The 18187-nt window shown below is 37.3% G+C and overlaps 1 protein-coding gene across 1 annotated transcript in view; it reads left to right on the forward strand.

Annotated features, from left to right (window-relative positions):
* Positions 1 to 6305: 6305 nt before the first annotated feature.
* Positions 6306 to 18187, forward strand: part of Cntnap5 (contactin associated protein like 5) — an 893594-nt gene continuing 881712 nt past the window's right edge. The window contains exon 1 of the mRNA XM_029481690.1: positions 6306 to 6922. Within this exon, the coding sequence (XP_029337550.1) occupies positions 6841 to 6922 (82 nt within the window). The 5' untranslated portion in view covers positions 6306 to 6840. The remainder of the gene's footprint in view (positions 6923 to 18187) is intronic.

The raw sequence follows: 18187 nt of genomic DNA on the forward strand, positions 1-18187 counted from the left end.
CAACTGTTTCCTGAGGGAGGAAAGTAATGCAGACAACCTAAATAAGCCTTCTTTTCATACATATAAGATTTTCAGTAATATTATAGCTCAAGTGCAGAAACTCAAATGGAGGGTGATGCTTACTAGGCATCATTCGATCTTTTAGGGAATCTAAGTGCGACTAGTTTTGCATTTAAATGTGCTCTGCTGTAGCAGTCGTTTTTTTTTTGTTGTGACTAAAACTGAAAAAAAAAAAAAAAACCCCACAAAACAAAAAAACAATGAGGCTGTGAGATTGCTCAATCAGTCAAGTGCTTACTCTGCAAACTGAAGTTCCAATCCCTGTCCCCATGTGAAAAGCTGGGCATGGGGTCAAATACTTCCAAATCCAGTTCAGGAGAGGTCAACAAGAGCATTCCTGGATCATGTTGGGCACAAGAGAACCTGTCTCAAAAACAATAATATGGCGTGACTGGATGAACAGATCAACAGTTATGAACACTTGTTGCTCTTCCAGAGACCTGAGTTCAGTTCCCTGCCCCAAACTTGGACAGCACACAGTGGCCTGTAGCTCCAGCTTCAAGGGATCTGGCACCCTCTCTGTACCTTTTAGGAACCCACATATATGTGATATATGTCAAAAAAGAAACATAAATCAATAAAAACTAAAAATAAATATTTTGTAAAAAGGCAGAGAGTGATAGAGAAAGACACCCAGAACAACCCTCTCCCCTCTACACACTAAATGGACTGCACCGCTTATTATTAACTCAATCTTTCATGAGATCCTGTCACTGATCTGAGGAATCTGCAGGAACAATTAGCTTTTTTTTTCCCACACACTTCTCTGTTTATCTTAAGAAGTAAATTGATCCTTTCCTTCAGTTTTACTTATCAGAACCTAACTATATAGCAAGCACCAGATAACCACTCCCAAAGGAGCCTGCAGCAGTTGTACGGTTCTTAATCTACTCAGGATTTCTTCCTCATCCTGTTGGGCAATCAGAAAAGTTTACAACAGCTGACAATCAGGAAACTGATTGTGGAGGGGACTGAAATCCTGGAGACAGGACCAAATAATCATTGGCATCTAATAAAAATTAAGAGTGTGACATGTGTGGGTCTGTACGAATGTAATCATACAGACCTTTTGGAAAGATAACACTCCTCTAAAAATCAACTCAATTCAGGGCCTGCTTTAGCACATCCATGGGAAGCATACCTGCTCTAACAAACTTTGGTCATTATGTAGCATGAGTCTCTGGACATTAATATGGATGTCCACTTCTCTGAAAAGGTACAATTCTGCCTTCATTATAAGACTCAACTCCTGTTAAGGCAAATATATATTTGACTTGACTTGACATGAACAATGCTTTACCACAAAGAGACAAAGAATTGATTCATTACTCCACCTGTGACTTTCTCTTTTTAGAGGAAGTAATCCTTGTCAACTTAAAATCTCCAACAGCACTTGTAATGTGGGATACTTGGCACAGAGTCTCATGATAATAGCTGCTGTTATCTTAACTTTGGGTGTGTTTCTGTCTTATCTTCTTAATGCAGTTTCAGGTCTGCAAGCCCAGTTTTTTTTTTTTTTTTCCATTTGCTTTGCCTTGTTACCAGCCATTTACTATAAGGAATAAACACAAAATGTAAAACAAGAAAATTAAGTTACAAAGGAAAACAACTTAAAGGAAAATATAATGATGTTCTACTGCATCAATATTTTACCAAAAAAAAAATGCAAAAAAAAACCCACAAAAAAACAAAAACCAAAAAAACAAAACCAACTAATCAAACCAATAAGCAAACCCTGAAACTGTGGTGTTATCAGGAACTGTCCTTCAGTCAGTAAAACAAATCATGACATATAAAGTCAAATTGTCAGCAACATTGATTTGCAAAACACACTCATATGTAAACTCTGTTCCTTTACACAGAACCATTCAAATTATAGGGATTTTATCACACAGGACTTAAAAATATAGAAAAACGGGTTGTGAGGGTTCGTGAGTAGCCAGTGAGTAGAAGCCTTTAATTTTTGTACTAATTGATATAACATTTGTCACAGAATCTCATCAAAGGCATATCTCCCAAGGATGTATCTAATAAATATTATGAATTTAGCAGTTGGACCAATTTCCAAACACTCAACAGCAAAAACGGGATGATGAATGATTCCTTTTCCTTCTTCCATCATGGCTGAAACAGAAGTGTACCAGAGAAAATGAAAGAAGAGTCAAATACAATACCACTCATTTAACTTATTTCATCTGTTCTTTTCTATGTGTATGAATGTATAGTATATGAGAGTATGTGAATATATAATTGATGTGTGTACATCCACAATATGTATGTATGTGTATGTACATGTATGCTGTCTTGTGTTAATGTGCTTATGGAGGACATGAGTTAACATTAGATGTATTCTATTATCATTATTTACCTTCTGAGTGGGTCTTCCATTTGAACTCAGAATTCACCGTTTGGTTAGTCTGGCTACCCAATGAATGCTGAGACCAACTTCTCTCCATGATGCGTAATGTTGCAGATATGTCAAATAACACCAGAAGTTTTACTTAAAATGCCAAGGAGGTGAACACAAATCCTCAAGCTTACATGCATTTTCCCAACCCATATTAAACCGAATTCCTTTTTAGTTTTTTTATTTGAGTAAGATTTTAATTTGGGAAGATATCCAAATGGATTTTGTAAAATATAGACAGTCAAAGACTTTATGGTCCATTTTCCCTCATTCTCCATGAATACTAAGCATCTACCGACTATGCAAAAGCTGTGAGCCTCTTCAGATTCAGATGTTCTACAGGTAAGAATAATGCTGTGCAGCAACATGATAAGAAATGCAAAATTATTCAGTCTCTCTCTATCATAAGGCACCTGCATCAATCAGAATAAAATCCTTATGAAAGAAAGGATTTCAATAGGCAAACAACAATCTGGCTGAAAAGAGTTTTAATAGTTATTAATATTCTACTGTGTCTACAAACATTTTAGGGCCAAAAACCCCTCAAAAGATGGCATTGTTTACACTACTCTCTGTGAGAAGCAGCTGTTTGATGCTCACCACAGTCAGAAGCACAATAAGTTTGCTGAAACATTGGCAAGTCTTAGACAAATGTCTACTGGTTAAAGCTCAAAGTTGCTCTAGAACAGCTGTGCTTGAGGGAAAAAAAATAAAGACTACAACTGTAAACATGGTTGTAAATTAGGTGTGATTTTTATACTATAAAGACTTTTTGCATATGGGCACCTAAAATAGGAAATGGCAGTATTTACCAACAACTGGAAAATAAACCAAGATTCTGGGCTCCATAGTGACACGTTTCCACATTGTCTGAACATGAACAGCTAGCACATTTCTCTGGCCCTGATGGTTCATGTTAAGAGAATCTGCTAGAATAGGCAGAATTGTTATATCTTTCATTTTGAAAACATTTTACATAGTTAAACTGTATTTTGGAGGTGCATAAAAGCTGTGATGCCATTGAGGAACACTGGATTTTATTCTTAGTTATCATTGTTTTCTTCAAAAAAGCCAGAGTGCTTTTTTCTAGAAAATCTCATACACTTTTACCAAAGGAAGAAACATGAATTTATGCCATCTTATTACATAAGCGTGGAGGGATGCAGCACACTAAAGGAAAACATTCCTAAGAATGCAGAATTTCACTACTAAATGTAAGAAAATTACCAGGTTGTTAAAGAGTTGTATAGTATAAATTGGTGGAGAAAATGGAAATAACCAAGGTTTTTAAACAGGACAACTAATGAGTTAACACTGGCATATTCATAAAATGTAACAATATAGGAGTAGAAGGAAACAAGTAGGGATTCAAGTATCAAAACAGTAAATTTCAAAATTATATTAAATAGATTGAAAAAGAAAAATATATAGTTTGATATCTTTTTATACATATTAAGGAGATAATAGGTACATAGGTGATAGATAGATAGATAGATAGATAGATAGATAGATAGATAGATAGATAGATAGATAATAGATGGACAGATAACTTGATAGATTTAAAAAGCCATTTATATAGTGGAAGAATGAGTTCTGAAGTAAACTTTCTGACCTGGAACTCATTTGTTGCTAGGATAACCTTGAACTTCTGGTCCTCTTGCCTCCATATGCATAGTGATTATATTATGGGTATGCAACACTAGGCCCCAAAACAATCCTCAGCTTTGTAGTACTAGGATTGAACCCAAAGCTTCCTGCATCCAATATTAGCATGTCATCAACTGTACTCTATTCCCACCTTCACCATTTCTTAATTGATGTAATGTAATCAAATGTAAATCAAAATAATACAATATAATGCTTAAGGACATAAATGGTAATAAAATTCATAAAAACTCATATATGGGATTAATACATAAAATAAATATTTTTTTACAGTAATGAACTGGTACAAATGTTTTAAAGTAAAAACTTCAAATGGTTTTGAATTATGTAACATTTTATTCCTTTAAAAACGACCCAAGTAGAGACTGGACAGAAAGTTCAGTGGTTAAGATTACTTACTGCTCTGATAAAAGGTAGGAGTTTATTTCCCACACCAGGAAACTCACAGCTGTAGGTAACTCCAGCTCCAGGTGATCTGATAACCTTTTACAGCCTTTGTGAGTACAAGTCTGCAGGCATATATATATATATATTATATATAATTTTAATAATTGTAAGAAATAGAAAAGTCTAAATATTGCATATACTTAAACATACAAAGTGAATAAAGGTCATGTATATGTGTATGTGTGTATGTATGTGTATGTGAGACCTTTAAAGTGTGATCAAGCTAGCCAGAAGAGGAGCAGTCAACCTGCAACTCTCAAAGATCAGGGACTGGGATGGCAGTATCTCCGGGCCTATCTTTAGAAACCTTTTAAAGGAAAACTACCTAAAGCAAAGAGACTTAGTGTCCCTTTACCAATTCCTTCCTTTAACTTCCTCTGAACAGGAGAGAAAAGGGTGTGCTCCACAGCATTGATATATTGGGTGTCAAAGTTTCTATATATGGTTAATACTTCAATACGTTTTGTTGAATTTTCTGTGAACCAAAAATTTGCTGACATAATTGTTTCCAGTTAAAGTATACATACATAGAAGACTGTTTGCTTACAGCTTATAGAACTTTCATCATTCTTTCTTTACTATAATAATGGTCAGTTATTCCAATTACCATTGAACTGTCATTCAGTATTTCAGTGATAGTAGCTGAAGCTCCCACATGACAAGGTTAAAGGTCAGGATTTATGCAGAGGCTTCTTGAAACTCATCTCAGTGTCCAGTTGCAATAGAGCCAGAAGCTGAGACCAAAGGCTGTCAGGAATCTGTGGTTTAAAATAAATCCATGTGCTCACTAATGAGAGAGAGAGAGAGAGAGAGAGAGAGAGAGAGAGATCAACTTTCTCTGATGTAGAGTCTATAGACTCTAACTTGCTTGAAAATTGCACAGAAAAGACATCACTACTGGCTCCTTGTTTTGTTAACATTTGACAGGTTTCTGGCAGCTTCAAGTAAACACAAAATAAGTTGATCTATAGAAAAGCAAGTGAGTTCCCAGATGTATGCTAGAAGCTAAAGAATCAAGACCTCTAATGGAAAGCCCCAAGGAAGCAATCACAACCTCTTTTCTGTTTTTAGATCTAAAGCTTTTAAGAACCAACCATGGGCTCACACCCATTTGTCTCTACTCATCCTCCAGCTCCTACATTTTAAAATTTGTTTTTAAAAATTTCTCTCTTATACCTTGTCTCATTTTGAATCCACAGCACCAATCACCCTGCAGTACTTATGGAATCACTGTGTCAACAGCAATCAAGGAGAGAAATAGATGTAGAAGGTCGGAAGATCTGAGAGCTCTCATATTCCTAAATGCTCAACCAGGAATCCCAATTAGAAAATCCTGCAAGTCAATCATCCAACCCTGCAAGGGAAATTGAACACACAACTTATGTTTTCTTTGACTCTCCCTTATGAAGTAAAGAAAAAGGCATTAGGCATCAGGTTAGGTCATTACCAAGTTTTCTATGAGAAAAATCCTAGGAGGAACTGTGGCTTCTGTCTTTCCACACCTTTAGGCATTCTTTGAAAACCTGATTTAAATGCCTGCAATTTGGTAGGAAGTGAAAGAGAAGGGGTAAGTATTTAGGGATGCTGGGATGCTGGGAATGCATGGATAGAAAGGAGAGAGAGAGAGAGAGAGAGAGAGAGAGAGAGAGAGAGAGAGAGAGAGAGAGAATAGAGAGAGAGAGAGAGAGATCTTTTCCTTTGCTTACCAGCAAGTAGATAAAGCATACCACAGCAGAGCCTCTGCTAGGGACATCCTAGCGACCAAGGATCCGCCCAGGCCACTTTTATGGACCAGTGTGTGGCTGGCTCGGCCGGGGGCGGTGCTGCGCGCAAGGCGCCTATAAGGAGCTGTCCGATTCCCTGGTGCTGAATCCAGCTCTCATTTCTGAACGAGGTGCTTTCGGCTATTGGTAAAGCAGGTCTCAAAGAGCTGCCCTGGAGCTTGCACCTTTAAAAAAGAGAATACGGAAGACGACGAGGCAAGCGAGGAAGGCAAGCACAGAAAGGGACAGTTGCAGGAACTATAAACCTCGATCGCAGCGCACAGCTCGCATCTCAGAGGAAGCCCTGCTGCGGTTTTGGTAGAGCTTCTGAGGATCAGGATGGAGTGAAGGAGAAGAGGGGCTCAAGGGGGTGGGAGAGGGTCAGACTGTGCAGAGGATAGGGAACAGTGCAATAGAGAAAAAGGAAAAGAGAGAAAAGCCAAGGCTCGTGCCTGCGAATTTGGCATTCTATTGGAAGAGATCACTCACTCGGGGGAAATGGATTCTTTACCAAGACTGAACAGCGTTTTGACTTTGGTGCTCTCAGGCTTGTGGCATTTAGGATTAACAGCAACAAACTGTGAGTACTTGGAGCTGGGGGCGGGAAGGTGAGGTGGGACAGGGTGCTCCTGAGAATAACTATCCACTGTCTGACTGTATATGCTCTGGGTAAAAGAAAAGAGCAGGGTGAAAACCCTAACTAGTGTGGTTGGACTATTCCAAGCACCCCAAAAGTTAGCACAGCTCTAATGAGCTTGCTTTGCTAGACTGTCTGCCCCATTTTTAAATCATAAACTTCCCTTAACTTCCTGCTGTATTCATGGTTCTTAATCTCAGCCAGGAATTCACGGGCCAGGAATAAGCCTCTAGGGGCAGAGACACTCAGGAGCCACTGAGCAAGGTGATAACAGCGGACTGCAGCACCCACCGATTTACAATGTGCCCTTCGGAACACTTCTACCCTAACTTCCATCCTTAGCTCTCTACTGCTGTAGGCATTTTGTAACCAATGAGTACTCATATAAAAGGTTTGGGAGTTTGGGGTCTAAGAATTGTAGCCCAAATGTAATTGCCTCAGGAAATCAATGGCTGCTCTATCACAGGAGGGAGTGCTTTTAAAAATGCACACTCCACCCTCAAAATCCTTGTGCCCAGGAAGGAATGAGTATGTACTATGTTATCCACATTTCCACCCTAGCAAGCATAGAACACTGAATTTAATAGGCAGGAATTTTTGACTCCCAGAAATCTGCCACCTGCACTATTTATTTAAAGAATCCAGTTTGTCAAACTTGAATAATTCACTAAAGCTGTGAGAGGTTCAAGCTCAATTGCTCAGCTGCTTCTCTAGGCAGAGGAAGGGAAGTTTTTCCTTCCCTGGGAACTCCTAAATGAGAAAGTATGCAATTAAGCCATCTGTGTTGTTTGCAAGGATTGCTTACTACTGTCTCTCAAGTTTCTGGGTTTGTTCTTTCATCTTCTTTTCCTACACTGAACCTCAGAAATATTATACAGACTAGATCAACTTTATTTTACTTTTGTAATTTTTGGTATCAGTATCAATTTAAAAAATAAAAGGTGAACTGACTTACTACAGAAGATCCCTCTGCCTTACATTAAATCCTTACATTATCTTGTCCCAGAACTTGCAGTCTAGAGAAAATACACGTGGATAGATGTTCAAAGTACAGTCAGTGTTTCTGTGATCCAAAGATTAGAAAGTTCACAATCCATAGTTGTAATATTTTCTTAAAGTTTATGTTATGAAGGAAGGCCAAAGTGGCTATCCTCTACATCAGGTTGGGATAAGCTAGTAAATTATTTTAGAGGATATATTGAGGCAAGTTTAAGTCAGTTAAATTGATTTTTCTCTTCTGCCTTTTCCCCCTTCTCTTTGGTTCCTTTCATCTCTTTCCCCCTTCTCCTTGAAAGTCTTCTCATGGTTCACAGAAGACAGACCAAGGGCTTTAGTTAGGAAATGACCTTTGTTACTGAGGTAGTTTCTCTACCTTCTGGAACACTAGAGGTCAGTATTTTCCAATTGATTCAAAGGTGTGGCTCTGAACTCTGCTTTCTCCTTAGCACGTTCCATTATCTGAAAAGAATGAATACTTTGAGGATCCAAAAGTTGGGAGTGAGAGAGACTGATTAAATGAGTAGACTGTATAGCATGAGTGCATAACTTGAGGTTCTTGAAAATTCCTTCTTGGAGCCATATATTCTGTAAACTAATTTAACTGTGGTCAATATATTTTGATAATGTATATAAAACTAAATGACATGTGTTTAAGACTTCAGCTTATCACAACCACAGCAGTTACAAAGCCAGCTCTGGGCATTTAAAAAGTGGTGATAATGAACTTGAGAATTTCCTAAGTTACTCTTGCATACCCTACATCTAAGCAACATGGCCATTTAGGGAGTGCTGCTAGCTAAGTATTCTAGAGACAGTTTTCTTAAGAAATAGCAGTGGGTGTTTATTGCACTGTAAAAACTGAATACATTCAGTAAACAGTAGGCTTACAGCAGGCACTGATTCTGAAATCAATGCATATTAGTGTTCTTCAGAGCCTATAAGTAAATGATCCTCAAGCAATCATGAATATCTTTTAGTTTCTCTAGGCTGCTGTGTACAATTTTTATTCATCAAGTGTAGTATTGGATTTGCTATGGATGTACAATTGGCTCCCATTCATATACACACTTTGATGAGTTACAAATTTCCTTTCCAAGAGTTTCCTTTTAATTTGATTTGTGAGAATTGTTGTTTAAGATTATTTCCCCAACATTTTAAGGAGTTTCTCATATCATTAGTAATGTCAGCCTTGAAGACTGAGTATGTTTCTAGGTTCTTCCATTATGGACAGACAGTTAAAGGTATTAATTTATAGGTGTGGGGTTTCTTATAAAATAACTTTTTATTCTCTGTCCTCTTTTGTAATGACTTTCTGTTACTGTTATTGTTGTGTAGTGTGCAACTATTTATATACATGTTTGGTTCTCTCATACTCTGTCTCAAATGTGGGCATTTATCTCCACAGGGAAAAATGAATGTTTACCCAATTACAAATTTTATAAGTTTCTGATTAAGCACAATGAAAACAGAATCAGGCTAAAAGGATTCCAGCCATAATACAGATATTACAAACCTATGGTGAGGATGCAATTATCTTCCAGTGATAAGAAGCTCTGTAAATATCACCATTTAAGATTTTCAGGATATTAAACAGATACAATGTTTCCATGTTTCCTTTGTGTATAGTCTGAGAGGGATGGTTAAATATATGTATATGTATATATATATATATATATATATATATATATGTGTGTGTGTGTGTGTGTGTGTGTATATATCATAAAAAATTAAAGATATTATATATTCAACTCCTTTGACACAAAATAATGCTATGACTTGGGAGTTTGATTAAATGAGGCCAGATGTCAGCATCTAAGGTTTTTTAGTCCCAGTAAAGTCTCAGACCAGAGGTCAAATACATATTTAATTATTGCCTTTTCTAGCCTGCCAGTAAAATTCAGTGAGCAATTGAGGTATGTGTCTACTCCAAAATGCACAGCAGCTAAATATCTTACTAAGGGTATTCGTCTAAGTTTAAGCAAGTTAGTGTTTTTTTTTTCAAGTTAAATTTTTATCATGACACACACAGAAATATTGTTAATTTAATTTTTTAAAGAAAGATATTACATGAGTCATTTTAAATTTTAAGATAGTTTTAATTTTTCTGAAATAACTTAGAACATTCATTAAGTACCTCTTTGAGGTTTATTGCTACTCATTATTAGAGTCTCAGAGACATGTTAATGTGATGAGAATATAAAACTCCATGTTCTAGATTTTTCTCCCATAATGAATTTCACAACATCCTTGAGAAGTTGATCATGATATTAAAGAGATATCAGACCTTGATTTATCTGAACCAAATGGAAGAGAAATATGAGCAGTGAATGTGCTGTTCTTGTTGAGCAGGAGAATGTCTGTGCAGTGTTTTCCATAGCATCTACAGCTAGCTACCAGAAGTGAGAGACCCCCTGTATTGGTCATTTGGCAGAGTCTGAAAACTTTCTCCATTATCAAACTAGCTCATTTTGACCTTTAATGATTGACATGAAATCATTTTCCATTTCCTTCACCTAAGCCCCATATCATTTTGCAACTATGAAATATAAATGAAAAACTACAGCAGGGATTTCACTGCAAAGGAAAAGATGTGGGAGAAGATTATATCTACTGGAACAGCTTTGCTCTCATCTGCATTCTACTTCTAAGGAATAGCCATCTTTCCAGCTAAAGCCTTTCTTTTTCTCTGCCCATCTGTCCAAATGGCCTCAGTTTCCTTTGAGTGAATCACTTTACTTTCTCATATCAATTTATTATATAACTATAGGATTTGCAGCATCTCTAAATATTGTAGTTTTCAACTGTCTTTCAGTTGATAACCCAGACTGTGACAAAATATGAGCTATGGGTGATAATTACTCACAACAGATAAGAAGACGGGGAGTGGGTGTAGTTAGCTAATAAGGCAGAAGAAAATGGCATTTTAAATTTTTGAGAAGTTGCTTTGTACTGACTTGGAAATAATGATGACTTTTTTTTACTTCCAAAAGAAACCATTTCATCCATTTAACTATTGCTATGTTTGCCTAATAACCTTGTAAAGTTGCTCACTTTCCCCCAATATCCTTGGGGCCTAGGTTGAGGTAGGACGACAATGCTTACTTGTAATAGGTTCTCATTGTTAACCACAGATGCTACTGTCTGGTTATTTCATTTCTATGTGTTTGAAACAGATGCACTTCAAAACTGGGAGATACACATAATCAGAGTAAGAATTTAATGAAATTTTAATTCCTACTAGTAAATATACAGCATATATCCCTCATACACATTTACACTTTACAAGGCTTCTCAGCAAGTTAGATTAAGTGATCTAGTTAGTATGAATGAATTTCAGATGTGTACAATTTAACAATGTCCTCCAAATCACTAATTTCAGCAATGAGAAAATTCTGAATCCTGACCTAGATGCATTTTTAAACATAAATATCTTTTTAATGAAGTATTTTCCAATGAATGTTGCTATGTAATTTGTATAGCATCTGTAAAAATTTGGCATGATTCTTTAAGATCAGTCTCATAACTTTAGCATTGGAGAAGGGCATGAGCTAGCAGATTTCCACAAACCCAATTCCTGAGTCACACCTGAAAAAAAGAAAATGACAAAAACATTCAAACCAAGACTTGAAGCATGAGTGTAAATATCACAATGTTCAAAGAAAGCAGATTTATATCTGGGTTTGTACCCAGGTTGAGAATTTACTTTTCTTTCATATATTTTAGTTAAAAATTTAATAAGGGATGAAGAAACCTTTGAGAAGCGATTTCGAATATCCTGTTGTGTATACACAATCACAAGACAATGCCAGAAAGGGAACTTCTGTTGACATTCTATCCTGGAGGTTTGTCAATATTAGATCATTGTTCTGCTTAGATCATAGCTCACGGTGCAGTGAAACCTCATCATATGCAAACCTTGATCTGGCTTCTTATAATAATCTAAATATCACCCTCAATATCCCTGCTAACCAAATATAGAGATCTACATTTTACAAACAAACCACGCTGCTCATGTCTCTTGGATTTATTTGTACGTGTTGGTTATTACTTGGCCTATAATACCATTTTCACTTAAAAATTTTCCCTTCATAGTTTGCCAACTACACAGACTCCCCCCCCCCCCCAGTATGGCATATGCTGGGAATACTTGGGAGAGTAGCAGGGGAGAATGGAGATGTTAAGGATCAAGATACATTGCATATATGGATGGCATTGTCACAGAATAAATGAAGTATATTTTTAAATTTTCTCAGTCTAGGTTAGGTTGTCACTATTTATCTCATTTTATAGCACTTTCTGTAATACTTGTTGCTTCAACTAAGATGTATTTCCTCTTATTTGAGCTACTGTATCCAATAGTTAAAATACAGAGCAACCAGATGAATGGAGAAATGACCTAATGGTTTTTAGCAAAACGGATTTTTCTATTCTGTATTGACAGAGACTTGTATTTAAGACAAGTTTTCTTCATATTATTATTTGAACAAGTATTAACTGTCACTGCTGTGGAAATTCCAAATAGAAGTCAACTGTAATATTAAACAAAAATGCAGACTGTCTTATGGAGTATGAGATATGCAGTCTCCATCTCCTACTGTATATTACTCTGGATTTATTTCAGAGAAGGCCTAACTTGGGCACCAAGAAGCCATTTATGTACTGGGGGTGGGTGGGGGTGGGCAGGGAATCTTTAGCCACCTGACATTACTAGAAGTTTGAGTTAATTTGATTAACTTCCATTTTGCCTGATTTCAACCCCCACCTTCTCCTCTTCTTCCAGTCCCTCCCTTAAAACTCCCTCCTCCTAGTTAGTATAGTTAGAACAGTAGTACCCCTTTCCATTCTCCTCAAGTGTATGCTGAAACTTGTAGTCCCAGCAGAACTAAGCATTATCCTTTCCCCAACTGAGGCCCAAACAGGCAGTCCAGCTCGGGTAAGAACATCCAACGGCAGGCAGGATATTCAGAGATATCCCCCACTCCAATTGCTAAGAGACCCACATGAAAACTAATCTGTATATCTGCTACAAGTCTGTGTTTTGTTTCTACAGCATATAAGACTGTGTGTGTTACTCATTTGAAGAACTTGACAATGAACTTATTCTTAAGTATTGTTTGTGTTTCTTAAAGTTGAGTTTCCTCTGTAGTTAGAGAAGTAAAGATTAATTATTAAGGCACATTACATGACCTCCAGGAATGGGGGAAGAGCATGTATAGCACCCACATGCTCTTTGGTTTGTGGTTTCATCTCTGTAGGTTCCCATGGACCCAGGTCAGGTGATTCAGAAGTAATTCTTTTAGTGTCCTTTACCCTTCCAGCTCATTAAATTTTATTCTCCACTCTTCCACATGACACCATGAGCTCTGCCTGATGTTTGGCCATGGTTTTCTACATCTGTTTCCATCTGCTGAAGGATGAATCCTCTCAGCAGACAGTTATATTGACATTCCTGTCTGCAAGCACAGCAGAGTATTATTAATAATGTTAAGAATTGACTTCATGTGGGATGGGTCTCAAATTGAAGCAGTCATTGGTTGGCTGTTTCCTTAGTGTTTGGTCCATCTTTATCCCTGCACATCTTGTAGTCAGGACAAACTTGGATTTGAAGGTTTTGGGAATGGATTGATATCCCCCTCCCTCCCCTGGAAGTTATGTGTGGCTACAGGAGGTGGCCACTTCAGTCTCTATATTCTCCACTGGTAGGGATTCTCAGACAGGGTCACCTCATAAATACCCTGCATCCTCCCCAGTCTCAGATCTCCAACTATTCCCAGAGAGGACCCCGAACAATTTCCATTCACACTGCCAGCCCTTTCCTGCACCCCTAACTTTCTTTATGCAATGTTAGTGAATGCTTCCTCTATAATTTGAAAGATACGTGGATCCATTGCTATAAGAAATTCCATCCATTGTCTTAAGTTTAATATGTAGAGTAATTGGATCCTATTCAATGGAATTTAGTGCTGAATTATGGAAAAGATTTTCATTTAATGGAAAATCCACTTCATTATTCTTATAAAAAAAATTTGAGACACCCATGTCATTTTCTTATGTTATGAACAGAAAGGAGTAAATGTCCGGAGACTGTGTGTGTTACTCATTTGAAGAACTTGATAATGAACTTATTTGTTTTCTTTCTTAAAGTTGAGTTTCCTCTGTAGTTAGAGAAGTAAAGATTAACTATTAAGATACACTACATGACCTCCAGAAATGGTGTAAAGCTTGGCAACCAGGAAAATAACTCTTTATTCATGCCATTGTTAAATGTTACAACAAAGGTAAACATGGGTGCAATGGCAGACAGAGAGCACCTTGCACTGTCTGGAGCATCCAGCTGTGCTCTTGAAGAATGTAAAACCTGAAGCTGAGAATTGAACAAACTCAGCAGACTAAAAGAGGGACACACTGGACACGATATAGGGATAGAGGTAAAGTAAAGAACTCTCTTAGAATGGATTGCTTCTTTTAAAATGGAAAAGATTCAGTTTCATCCAAAGGCTTTGATTTTTAAAATATCATAAATTTTATGCACATTTTATGCTTGCATATACACATATCCATGTGTACTACTCTGTATGTCTTCTGTGGGCAGAATCCAGAAGAGGGTATTACATACCCTAGAAATATAATGTGTGGTCCATTATTTGGGCAGTAGGAACTCTTACAGTCAAATTCACACAGTAAGATTTTAAATTTCCCTCTTTTAAATTTTGTGGATGTATGTGCATGCACATGTGGGTTTGTGCATGTGGAAACTGAAGATCAGACTGTGCGTTATCTTTAAGGACATTAGATACCTTCCTTGAGACAGAGTCTCCTATTGACCTAGAGATTACCAGTTAGTCTAGGCAGGCATTAGGCTAGTCCTTGGCATCCTCCAGTGCTGGGATTACACATACATGTCTCACTATGCAGATATATTATTTTAATATGGAGTGTGTGTGTGTGTGTGTGTGTGTGTGCAGGCGTTGGTGTGTGTTTTTCGTGCCTGGTGGCTGTATGCTCTTAAAGGTTATGCACATTCTGAGAATAAGACCAACTTTGTGGAGCTAATTCACTCCTTCCACCTTTGTGTGGATTTCATGTATAAAATGTTCTTCACCATGCTTACATGGTTAGCACTTTTATGGAATAAGCCATCTCCTGAATGTTATATATGGATTTTTTTTTGTAGGTTCTAAAGTTCAAGTTTAGGTTTTGAAGCTTTCAAGTTAAGAACTTTACCACCTATGCTATTTCCCCAGAACTTCTTCTTTTTTTTTCTTTTTAAGGATTAATGAGACGTTTAATGAAATAAAAAAAAATCATGTTAAGAAAACTAGATGTGGTAATTACAGCAACTCAGTTAACACCTACTAAAGAACCAAAAAAGGACATTTGGAAGTTCATCTCACACATTACCTCAAAGAGAAAAATGACCAAGTAAAGTCAGAGCACATGAACATATGAGTTACTAAGCATACAAAAGAAGATTTGCAGCTAAAATGTACTCTGTAAATAGTTCCATTGGTTGTGACAAATGAGAGCAATATATGCTCAAATGGTATTTTGTGTTCTGAAATGAAGTTCTTTTCTGGGAATTCAGAGCGTCCATTTTCTGAATAGAGTATATTTCATACAAACATGACACCATATCGCACATGCAGCCTGGATCCATCACACTGATGCAATCTTCTAGGCTATAAATTATACTTGTTTGTGTCAGCAAAATGAGATCTCATCATTAAAGAATGTATAATTAAAGCTCAACATCATGGCTCTCTCAACTGGGGATGGATCAGTCCTCCTAACTCCCTTAAATGTCTCCTATGTGCAAGGAAAATTTCTAAAGTTGAGTGCTTCAGGTGGTTGATCTTTAAGAATAAATCCCAGGGGATAGCATTTGAAATGTAAATGAAGAAAATATCTAATAAAAAAAGAATAAATCCCAATGTTTCTATACTGTCTACTTTCCTTTGTATAGATTCTTAGGATGGGGTGTTAACTCTTATCTGTTTCCTAAATTAGTTGAATCTATTGCGCTCTTCAGCGTTGACACCAGCAATGATAAAGACAGAACACACTTCCATGTGTATCATTTTTTAAATTTTTATTTGAAGCAAAAATATTCCTCAGAATACAGCCCAAACTGCATAGCAGTATAAAAAACTTTCCTGGGCTCAATGACTACCATGCTTGTTCTATAAGACTGAGGGCTTGAGTTTGAATCTCCAGCCCCCACAACAAGCCAGATGTGGTATTATACTTCTGTAATTACAGTATTCCTAAGGCCTCTAACATCCACGCATGCACCAAAATATGTGTAAAACCTCTCCCCACACATGAATGCCCACAAAAAATATACATAGCCACAAACATCACACATGTCATAAACATACACACACATCACACACATATCACATACAGACAAACATACACAAACATCATACTGGTATATACATCATACAAACACACTAAGAAATAATTTAGTTTGCAGAGAGAGCAGTATTTAATAGGCCATCTTCAACCACTGTTCCTGAATGCATCGTCAATCACTTTGGCTTTTATTCCCTTTGTTTCTTCTAAATACCATATGCTTTTCCTTGGATTCAGTCATTCTATTTCTGTGAAGTCATGTATCTTGTGCATTATGAATGTTGTTTTCTGAGATCATTGCTATACAGGGGGTGTAGAAGATTTGAGTGCTGGATTTCAACTCTGATTTGTTATACTGTGTGAACAGTCACCAAATATGATGCTTCCCAGTAAGGTGTATTAGAGCATAGCTTGACACAGATCATCCATCTACAGGACACTTTTGGATATCCACGTAGTTCCATCATCCCTACCTACTGTCTCTAAACAACTCCTCCATGATTTCACTAATTCCTCAAATCTGTAATTATGGATGAATACCTTCCAATTCACAGAAATTAACTACACAGAATCCATTAGGAGAGAAACTACAGAGTAGTATCTGTAATGAATACTTGACTGCTGAGAGGACAGACTGTCCAGGTAGGAATACTAAGTATAAGGAAGATGGGAAGAGAGTGTTTTGAGCTGAGGAAAGGGGGGAATTAGGCATGTTCAGGGTATCAGAATTAATTCTGCCCTCTGCAGGTTTGGAGGCTGAGTATAACCATTGTGTTCTTGCTCAGTGTACAAATGCTTTGTCTCTCACCTTGTGTAATCTCACAACTTCTGCCCTCTGTTGTCCTCTCACTGTACCTTCTTTCTCTACTCATCTTCCCCACTCCTTTGCTTGCTTCCTTCTCCATGGTCTCTTCTCCTATTCTTCTCCCTCTCCTCTGATTGGTTCATTTACCTTTTACAGAGTGACAGTTTTACATGTTGTGACTTAAGCTAATGCTTTTATAGATTTCTCACTCAAATGCCACAGATAAAGGAACTGAGTCTCAGGAGAGTAGTGGGAATTTGATCAGCACCGGAGTAGCCAGTGACCAGTGAAGTGTATAATTTCTAGAAATTTTCTCTTAAACACTCAGACAAATTTGCATTCAGATTCCATATTATATCTTTGCCTATAATAAAAATATTTCCTTGAATATTTAATTAAAAGTGATGACCCAAGTGTATTCCTTAGCCCAAAGCAGAGTGCTGTAAGCAATAGAGCATAAGTTTGACTTTTTGCCTCTGTCTGTGTTTGTTCCTTCCAAGATTCCTATATTAGAAAGAAGGCCAGTGTCTCTCCCTTTATCTCAGCAGAGCAGTTTGCTTCATTTTCCATTATCCACTTGCACTGATCTCTAACCTACATATTATTGTCAATCAATGATAGGAACTAGAAAATCTTGATTCACTGATGTGGGGAAACTTACCAGCCTTTTAGTGACTGTAAATGGAGCTTTAAGGACATCCTAAACCTATTAAGACTCTCCTACCCCACCTGGGTCTGTAGTGTTTCCACTATAGTCATCTGAGAGAACAGGTCAGATTTCCCTCTCCACTGGCTTTCTTCACATTAAACCTTGGGTTCAACCTTGACTAGAGTCCAGAAAGGTAGGTTGTTCCTTTCCAGGAAGCAATTAAGAGAAATTGCAACTCATTTTACAGGCATTACTATTATTTAGACACAATCAGAAGCACTATTGGCATCAGATGATGAACGCATGTGCCCGCACAAAGGAGCAAGAAAGAGAGAGAGAAAGAGAGAGGAGAGAAAGAGAGAGAGAGGGGGGGAGAGGGAGAGGGAGAGGGAGAGGGAGA

This window comes from Mus caroli, chromosome 1 (genome assembly GCF_900094665.2).
Source record: "Mus caroli chromosome 1, CAROLI_EIJ_v1.1, whole genome shotgun sequence".
NCBI lineage: Eukaryota > Metazoa > Chordata > Mammalia > Rodentia > Muridae > Mus > Mus caroli.